General features: G+C 36.2%; 2 protein-coding genes across 2 annotated transcripts in view; one reads left to right on the forward strand and one right to left on the reverse strand.

The window, feature by feature from the left end:
• Positions 1-1,643, reverse strand: part of spg11 (SPG11 vesicle trafficking associated, spatacsin) — a 32,835-nt gene extending 31,192 nt beyond the window's left edge. Inside the window, exons 1-2 of the mRNA XM_053480354.1 lie at positions 1,290-1,643; positions 132-301 (exon numbers count right to left, since the gene is read on the reverse strand). Of these exons, the coding sequence (XP_053336329.1) occupies positions 132-301; positions 1,290-1,504 (385 nt within the window). The 5' untranslated portion in view covers positions 1,505-1,643. The remainder of the gene's footprint in view (positions 1-131; positions 302-1,289) is intronic.
• A 271-nt stretch (positions 1,644-1,914) lies between these two features.
• ciao2a (cytosolic iron-sulfur assembly component 2A) lies at positions 1,915-9,591 on the forward strand. Its single transcript, XM_053491174.1, has 5 exons — positions 1,915-2,233; positions 2,632-2,796; positions 6,978-7,027; positions 7,259-7,304; positions 8,635-9,591. The coding sequence occupies exons 1-5, from the start codon at positions 2,122-2,124 to the stop codon at positions 8,733-8,735; spliced, it is 474 nt and encodes a 157-aa protein (XP_053347149.1). The 5' UTR covers positions 1,915-2,121; the 3' UTR covers positions 8,736-9,591.
• The last annotated feature ends 278 nt before the right edge of the window (positions 9,592-9,869 follow it).

The following is a 9,869-nucleotide window of genomic DNA, read 5'->3' on the forward strand; positions in this document are numbered from 1 at the left end:
TTGAAGAGGATGAAGTTAAATAGTTAGCAACAGTATAATATGCATGGTTACAAAGCAACAGTATGATGTTGTTCTTCAAAATGTTAAGAAGCTATATTGGAATATTGTACATCTCATGTTTTAACACTCACTTAAGTCCCTATTGACAAGCTGCAAGAGTCGGTCTGTAGAACACTCGGACACTGATGTCAGCTGGCTTTCGGAATCAATCTCATGAAGTCTAAGATTACAGGCTGGTCTCATAGTCAGGAGTCTGGGCTTGTTGGCTTTATTTTGCTCAGTGTACACCTCCCAGAGAAAGCTATCGAACAATATATTTAGTGGCATATAGCATGTATAACATATAGTAGCAGAAATATACAGTAGCAGTCAAAATTTGGGCACACTTTCTAATTCAATGCTTTTTGTTTAGTGATTTATTGATTACATTCTAGAACAATACTGGAGATTTAAAAACTATGAAATAATGCTCATGAAATTAGGTAATTAAGTAACAACAACAACAACAGTCAGTTGTTATTTAAAGACACGAAGGTCAGCTGTTCTGGAATAGTTCTTGTAAGAGCAGTATTATCAAGTGCATTTTTAAAACCCATCAAGCACCCTAAAGAAACTGGCTCTCATGAGAGACAATAGACCATTACATGGTAGCAAGATCAAAACCTGCCTCTGCTGCAGAGGAGAAGTTCATTTGAAGTTCAACAGCCTCAAAAATCACCAATTAAACAGCAACTCAGATTAGTAGCATAAGTAGCCCCATCTCAATATCAACTGTTCAAAAGAGATTATTGAATATTTTGGATGCCTTCAGTATTGTTTTATAATGTACAGTAGAAAGAAATAAAAATCAGGTCATGATCGTGGAATTAATGTCAAAAACGTTTGACTGGTACTGTTGTTGCAAATATTAATAAGAATTCAGTATAAAATAGTGGTGCAAAAAAAGGAAAGTCTGATAGTGGTGTAGGGGTTTGATCTTGAGAGAGTCTTTCAGTCTGTGTAAATGTTATGTATAAATAGATGAAGACACAGACTGACAAGAAGGTAGATAGACAGACAGAAATTAACAGGAAAAGACAGACAAACAGGAACAGCCAGGGAGACGCACAGACAGACAGACAGACAGACAGACAGATAGATAGATAGATAGATAGATAGATAGATAGATGGATAGATGGATAGATAGATAGATAGATGACAAATGACTGACTGACTAACTGAATTGTGGAGTGGAGGCAGGCGGAAAAAGAAGGGAACAGATACTGTATTGGGAAACATGATAAACTCACTCTGTGTGCGAGTCTTCGAGCACGCGGGCCGGAGTGCCAGGTTCAGAGACATCACTGATCGTCAGCTTTCCGTCGGCGTGCAGACAGCAGAGGAGCGCAGAGCCTGCGGCCAGCCTGGCTTTAACCGTGTGCTGGATGTCTGCACTCAGCCCAATGTCAGGCACGAGAGCGACTTCTAATGCACAGGGTGCACGCGCTCCAGGCCTGCTTAACATGTTTTAATAAACAAAACAATGTAATAAACACATATCTCAGTAAAGCACACAGACTAACGTCTCCTATTTTGGTTTGAGAGGAACTCAGAGAGCGAGCATCCCTCAGGTGTTAGTAAACAGGAAGAAATAACAGAACGCAGCTGACAATCACGTGCCATCACTAATCACGTGATAGCCTCTAGCAAATGAAACCACAGCTAGGTAGAAAAACCTAGACAAGAGTAATAGACAACCGATTGCTTAAACAGTGTCAGTTTATGGCGACGTTGTCGTTTAGAGAAATATCGTTATTATAAATATTTCTGTATCGGATAAATGTTTGGTAAAGGAAATCTAACGAGAAATATTCTCTTTTTATTGTTTAAATCGGTCATCATCTACATATGCCTTAAAAAACACGGAAGTCAAAGTTTCTGCTGTGGATCTGGTTAGGTTGGATCCCAAATCACTCCCTTTTGGAGATCTAGTGTTTTACAGCGAATTTGTGTCATAGCCTATAGAGTGAGCCTATCTAGGGATTAGGGAAGGCATTTGGGACAACACCACAAGCTCAGTCTAATGCAGCTTGACTCTTTGGTGTCAAAGTCACAGAGCGCTATTATGGATCCGTTTGGAAAATGGAGATAATTTCCAGTGTTGTAAATAAGGTTTTTCAGTTCACCAGGCTTTCTAGCGAAAATAATGTTAGAAGGTCTAAAAAAATGGAGGAGAAGGCTTTAGAAGTGTATGGTGAGTGGTGGGTTAACCGTCTAACGGGGAAACAGTGCCTGGCTAACTATCCAGGAAGTGTTGGGAGTCTTCATTGTTTCATGTTTGGTGATTTTATTTTAACTACATAATGTCACACCTATAAGAAAAATAAACCACCCTTGTCTTTCCGTATGGGTTACAATTATGACATTTGGCAGAAGACTTTATCCCAGGGTGGCTTATCTCATTTATACAGCTGAAAGGTTAAGGGCCCTGCTGGGATTTGAACTCACAACCTTCTGATCTGAAGTGCAACAATTTAACGCACCGCTGCTTTAACACAGACTACAGGCTCTGAACAGTATCACTGTCTGTTAAAGACATGGGGTGTGGGTTAATCTTTATTTAGTTATTTCTTTGGTCTGTTTTTCTTTCAGATGTTATTCGCACCATTCGAGATCCAGAGAAGCCCAACACTCTGGAGGAGCTGGACGTGGTGACTGAAAAATGTGTGGAAGTTCAAGACTTAGGGGACGACGAGTACCTCATCATTATCAGGTTCTCCCCTACAGTGCCACACTGTTCTCTGGCCACACTGATAGGTGGGTGAAAGATAAAGAACATGTTCAGTTAATGGCTCGAACGCTTTATCCGACTGAAGCACATTGTGATCGATTGAACTCACAATGCTTTGTAGTTCAACACAAAGGCGTATCTATCTTTTAATGCCTAAACTTTCCTCAGAAAGAGAGAACAGATGATCATTATTAGAAAGAATATAACTAATTGTTATTTTATTAATAAATTAACATATAGCTTATGTGTTTGTTTAAACAAACTTATTTTAAATAATATAGTTGTAGAATTTCAGTTTCAGGATCACTACTACAGAGCTTTCTCTAATATTATCACCTAAGACACAGTGTAAATTTTCACTGAAATGATTGTAGATGAATTCAGTGAGTTCTGTTTGCTTAAAAAAATTATATATTATCAATTCACATTCAAGTGCTTTTCACTGTTTGATAATGTGACTGACACTTTGACCAGCTGGCAATTTTTGATCATTAAGTGCATTCATATGGATTTAATCTAATTCAACCATATGATGTTAAAGAAAATGTGATTCATCAGATCCGGCCACCTTCTTTTATTGCTCCATGGTCCAGTTCTGATGATCAGTGTAGGTGTCTTTGGTTGTGGTTATCGGTCAACATGGGCACCCTGACCAGTCTGTGACTGTACTGCCCCATGGGTGACAAACTGCAATGCACTGTGTGCTCTGACACCTTTCCATCAAAACCATCATTTAACTTTTTTAACAGTTTGAGCTACAGTAGCTCTTCTATTGCACTGGACTACATGGGCCAGCCTTCTCTCCAAACATGCATCAGTGAGCCTTAGCTGCACATGACCCTTCATCCAGTTCACTGGTTTTCCTTTTTTGCACCACTTTTGGTATGTCTTGACCACTGCAGCTTTGGAGCTTTGAATTTAATATAATCTCTTGTAGTCAAAGTATGTTACAGGCAGGGAAAAAATAGGTCAAGACCTGATTTTTCTTTATTAGTTGTTTGCTAGAATTTAAGCACACATATCCAGGGTTTTTTTTTCCCCAGACCACAGCCTAATACCAGATAACTTTGTTTCAAAGTAATTGACTAAATGACTCCCCTAAACGAATCCTGAGACATATGGTGATTATGTGAAAAGAGACTTTATTGTCTGTAAATTTTACTAGGGAAAGTCAAACACATGTGTACTTGTAATTTGATGTGTATTTGTTTAACTCTTGTAATGAGCCCAAAACATGCCCGCCCATGCAACCAAAATTCTAGTGTAAATATTTTTATAGCTGGAAACTCATTTAAAGTGAGTTTTAAAGAATTCCAAATGGCTTTTGTATATTACAGGCACTTCTGTCGGGAGTCTGAAGCCATTTGGAATCCAGTTTTTGGTTTAGTTCATTTGGTTGGATGGTACTAATCATATAAAGTGACAATTTTCAATTAAATTTTATATATATAACGCCTAACAATGGTCATTGTCTCAAAGAAGCTTCACAAAAATGAAAAAAAAAAAGAAAGAAAAAAAAAACAGAAAATTGCATTGTATTTATATAAATGACTGACTTATGCAACCAAAAATAGTTTGATGTGGCATGAAACTCTAAAGAAACTCTAAATAATAATAAAAAGAAGAAGAAAGTTTGGTTTTGGTTTTTAAACAATCCATTTAAAAGTGAGTGAATCCATGCAGTTGAGTGTGTGGCTTGACTGTTATAAAACGTTAATCACTGATTTTTTGGCCTCAAATGCAGTTAGTGCATTACATTTTTGTATTGACCAGGTTTCAAACAAGCTAATTAGATTTTCTCTCCTATTGTGACCTCACCAGGCTTAGCAAGGTTGTTTTCTGAAGGGGCTTGGCTCAGCTTAGCACAGTAACTCCAAAATAGTTTCAGTTCCCTATGGTAATATGTTGAAGAAATACTAAAATATGGAATCTTTAATTTTATGTTGTCAATGATTAAGCAGACAGTACCCATGTCAAACATAAACTTAGTTTACCTACAGTAGAACAAATTTTTTCATTTCGGTTAAGACTGACGAGGAGAACAGCACTGTGAGTTGCATGATCTGACTGAAAGTACACATTCCAATAAGGCGAAGATTACAAACTGATTTTGTCAGCTGAATGAATTAAACATAAATTATTGACCTTAAATACCCCTGAAGATGTTAATGGATTGAAGATGATAGGGTAATGTTTAAAGTAAATCTTTTGCCTGGTTCAAAATTTTGTTTGACTCCTTTACAGCTTTCCTTGCTTTATTAATCTGCACAACCTTACCTTGTTTGGTTTTTGTTTTATGGTCTGGTTTTATGTTTTCCTTCTAACTGTCTGGCTTTATACTTTCATTAAAACGTTCAACAGGTCACACACTTGGATAAGGGTTGGGTTCATTGTAAATGCCTGTTCTTCCTTTTGTGCTTTTTTTCGCTGTTCATTTTAAAATGAATTTAGGGAGTTCTTACGATAAGGACACTTTTAGGGATGACAGATTATTTTGCTAGCTAACTCTCATATGCCAGAGATTTATTATTTTATGACATGAACCATGTGTAACAAAGAGCATATACTTATGAGTATATAATAAATAAAAATTGAAATCATTTTAGTTTTTTCTTATAAAAATATACAGTTCTGTGCAAAAGCTTTAAGCCCCACTCATTTCTTCATATTTTGTTTTCAAAGAGACAGACTTTCTTTCATTTTTAATGTAGTTTTGAGGAATAGTTCTCCAGGCTTCCTGAAAGACTTTTTGCTTTCATATTTGGCAAGATTTTGCCCTAATTTTCAGTCTAGTTGTTATACTGACAGGTTCAGAGGAATATTTTTGTTTGACCTATAAATCAAGCATAAAAACGTTTTAAGGCATGAACCAATGAGAAACAGGTACAGATGATGACAGATGATCAGGCCGGTCAAATGTTTAACTGCATCAGGCTGCTGAGGTTGGTACATAAACAACCAACTTTTAAATTGTATCTTTAAGCATGTTGCAGCCTGTTGCAGTTAAACATTTGCTCCAATTTCTTTCATTTTATCTACATAATTTAATTTAATATAAAATGAAGAAGCACTGCTGCCTTGCACCTCCAGGGTCCAGGTTGGATTCCCGGCCAGGCTCGATTCCCGTCTCTGTGTGCATGGAGTTTGCATGTTCTCCTTGTGGGTTTACTCCGGGTACTCCGGTTTCCTCCCACAGTCCAAAGATATGCAGGTTAGGCTAATTGCTGTTCCCAAATTGCCTATAGTGTGTGAATGGTTGTGTGAGTGTGTGTATGTGTGTGCCCTGCGATGGATTGGCCCCTGTCCAGGGTGTACCCTGCCTCGTGCCCTAAGCCTCCTGGGATAGGCTCCGGGCCCCCCGCAACCCTTAATACAGGATAAAAGCGGTATAGAAGATGAGTGAGTAAGTGATAAAATGAAGAAATCATTGGTAGCTCAAGACTTTTGCACAGTACTGTATATATATATAAAATGTAATTAGATCAATCATTTACATTTCTATCATAATCTCACAAAACCCCAAACATATTCAAGAACTACATTTTAGTATCTCATTTTACATTCAAATCCATGATGCAAAGTGGAATAATTGCAAATAATTTCTCTCTGGGTGGCTGTTGTCTTACCTGCTTTAAAAGGAGAATTCTGTTAAAATAGCTAATTATAGTTTTGGCCATAATAAATTTAAATGTTTAAAATGATTTCTTACACATTCTTAAGCTTTTTACTGCTCATGTTATTTTTTGTATTAATTAATTATATTATGTTATATTAATATTAATTATATATTTATGTACTCAGTGATATTATTATTTCAGGTTGAACTCCACGTACATGTCTGCCTGTCTTTCTGTACAGCAGACCTCTCTGCCCAACTAATTAATACAAAGAAATATAATTGTGTAAGGTTCAGTTCGGTAAGGTAATCTGGCACAAACCTGCTCATAATGTCCCTGCTACTTAACATTTTGATTTCGTTGAACTTTGAACTCGTTTAAATTCTGTCAAGCCTGTTTTGCTTGATTCTGTGACAAAAAAATCGACTGGACGGACATACAGATATACAGACAGAATTTATTTCTGAGACTAGTCTAGGATCCTCAAGTGTATAAAACATAAACATATATAATTGAAAGATTATACTACATATTTATTTGAAATGGACAAGATTAAAAATTGAGGTTATTTACAATGATTTGTGTTGCAGGTCTTTGCTTACAAGTGAAACTACAGCGATGTCTTCCTTTCAAGCACAAGGTAAAGTCTGCTCCAGGAGGCAAATTTAGATTTCTTTTCTCACAATACAACTTTGCTTAGCCTAATTCCAGGGGCTCATATGACTCGTATGGGTTTTGGAATCACTGCTTTATGATGTGAGTTTTAATGAAATGCAATAAAAATGTGAAGAACTGGTTTGTCCACCCAGAGCTTGAGCTGTGTTTTAACATTTTTACTTATCACTTTCCTATTGTGTTTATCTGTTCACAGTTGGAAATTTACATCACAGAGGGAACACATTCAACCGAAGAAGACAGTAAGTTTGTAGTAGTGTAAAACGTGCATGGAAATAGTGTTTAGAAGGGGTACTTAAAATGTTTTTAATTGGTCTGAAATTACATTTTACAAATAATTTTACATTAGAATTTTTTTTGTCATAAATTGATATTTTAAATCAACTTTTAAGCAAATTCTCATCTTCTCATCACACACAATATTTCAGGTCTGTCGCTTGTACAATGTGGAGATGTGGTTGCATTAACATTTGTCGCACAGGCCCTATGACTGGAGAACAGCAAATACTCATGCTGGCTATGACCGGTGTCCCCGAATGGCTCTGAAGCCCATTTTACAATGTGCCAGGACACATTTAAACTCTTTAGAATCAAAGCAACTGAATGACATAATCATGGCAAGAGGCAGAAAATGTATTTAAAAGAAAGTCTGCTTTTTCCAAGGATGTGTGCAAACTGACAGGCAGATCTTGCCTCCTGCCAGTGTGCTGAGAGAACATTCACAGCTGTCTCCAGCAACAGCATCTGACATTTGTTCTGCTTCTGGTTGGATGACAACACCAAGAGCAGAGGTCATTTGGGTTTTAGGAACTTATTTTTGACGCACCAACAATGAACAAGAAAACGTATATAAAGCATTGTTCCCAGAGTCAGATGTTTCTGTGCAAAAGGCATAGGACAGACTATATGGAATGTACTGAATTATCTCCATATATTAAAAACAGCTTATTGCAAAGGTCAAAGATGGCACATATGTAGTGAGGTTTAATGAGACACTAAATCAAATATCAAGACACAATGACTGATTTTTCATATGTTACTGAATGTATGAGCAAGTTCAAATACAGTTTTAGGGGTTGCATATCATGGGCTATTTACTGTAAATGCTCAGGACCTACTTTAACACCACAAAGCAAGTTTTTTCCACTCCTTGATATACTGTAAAATGTAAATTTTTATTTAAAAAGGTCAAAACAATTATACCATACCATACCACTTTATTTCTAAAGCACTTTAAAACAACAACAAAGCTGACCAAAGTATAACCATTTTGTTTTTACTCACTAAAAGTATTTACACTAATCATTACTGTTTTGCTGCTTTTGCAATTTTTTTGTTTAATAAAGATTGTTACTGTTGCTTCAGTTGTAAAAAAACAACAACAAAAAAACCCAAAAACATCTTAAAGTAACAAATTTTACCTGAGGATATCTGCATACACCCTGTTTTAGACCTTCCAAGGAGATATATTTATGCACATATGAATACAGTGTGTGCCCATGTACAAGTACTTATCTTACTGTGTTCATATAAAGCATGTGATTAATTCATGCCTCCTTTTTTGTCTTGCAGTTAACAAACAGATCAATGATAAGGAGCGGGTAGCAGCGGCAATGGAGAACCCTAACCTGCGGGAAATAGTGGAGCAATGTGTTACTGAGTCTGATGACTAAAGCGTCATCTCACTCAATGTCCCATACACCATTTTGTTTAAAATTCATGACCTGATACCAGGTGAAACTTCTCTATAGTTTTAGATATGTACAGAATTATAACAAATGTGCTGACTGGTAGTAATCTGCTCTGTTGACTTTCTTTCTTCTGCAAACATCAGACAAGGCAAGACTCTGATCAATAACTGAGCAATAATCTTTGTATTGTAGTGATAATCTTCAGAGAGTTATTTAGATAGCCAGGCTAGGCAGAAAAATAACAAACATTTTACAGCAGACTGAACCATGACTTGCCCCAATAGTGTTAAGACTGTAGTCAGGGTTGGGGATAAATCTATACTTTTTGAATTCTAATTAATTTACTTGTCTGTTTTACTATCATTCTTTTTGTTTTTGTCTTTTTTTTTAAATTAAATTTCATGAAACTACATAGTGGAAATATCATAAAATTTGAGTCTCAGCAATATATATATATATATATAAAGTACAGGATGGAAAATTGAGGTATACTTAATGCATTCTATCTTGTTATCAGATGACTGTCAAAGTAAACATCACAACCTGACAGTTATCATCCTTGAGCATCATCAGCCTTTATTATACCATGAGCATTGAAATTCCCCAACCATAATTTTATACAGCTTGCTATTACTTTGTGTACAACTCTGACAGAAATTTCCTGTTATTCATGTCTTGGATCAGCTCTCATCTTTGATTGCGTTCTCTTCTAATTCTGTTTTTATTATCAGATCAACTTCCTTATTGAAGGCTGTTCAGCCTGTTTTATATAATGTGTAAATACATTTCTTATAGTAACAAGTTTAAAGGGATTAAAGAATAAAAGCATATAACAGCTTTTAGAAATGTGTACATTATTTTACATACATTATTGTACATCACATGCTAGCACGTCAATACAGCAGGCTATAGGGCTCAGTACACGACTGTCAGTTGAACTTGATGAGTACAGAATTTAGCTGGTTCCCCTGGGGAACTGGGGAAATGGTTATGAGACTGTGTGTGTTTTTGCTGCAGAGATTTTACAAGATGTTTTTTTGAAGTATTAATTCTGTTTGGTTTATGAATCAGTAAACCATTCTCACATACGTGGTCATGGACATGGTCTTGTTGTTT

The sequence above is a fragment of the Clarias gariepinus genome, chromosome 2 (genome assembly GCF_024256425.1).
Source record: "Clarias gariepinus isolate MV-2021 ecotype Netherlands chromosome 2, CGAR_prim_01v2, whole genome shotgun sequence".
Classification (NCBI taxonomy): domain Eukaryota; kingdom Metazoa; phylum Chordata; class Actinopteri; order Siluriformes; family Clariidae; genus Clarias; species Clarias gariepinus.

Coding starts and splice junctions, on each gene's coding strand:
- ciao2a (XM_053491174.1), top strand. CDS start 2,122: ATGGAGATAATTTCCAGTGTTGTAAATAAGGTTTTTCAGTTCACCAGG. Junction 2,234..2,631: donor GAAGGCTTTAGAAGTGTATG/GTGAGTGGTGGG, acceptor TTTTTCTTTCAG/ATGTTATTCGCACCATTCGA. Junction 7,028..7,258: donor GTCTTCCTTTCAAGCACAAG/GTAAAGTCTGCT, acceptor ATCTGTTCACAG/TTGGAAATTTACATCACAGA.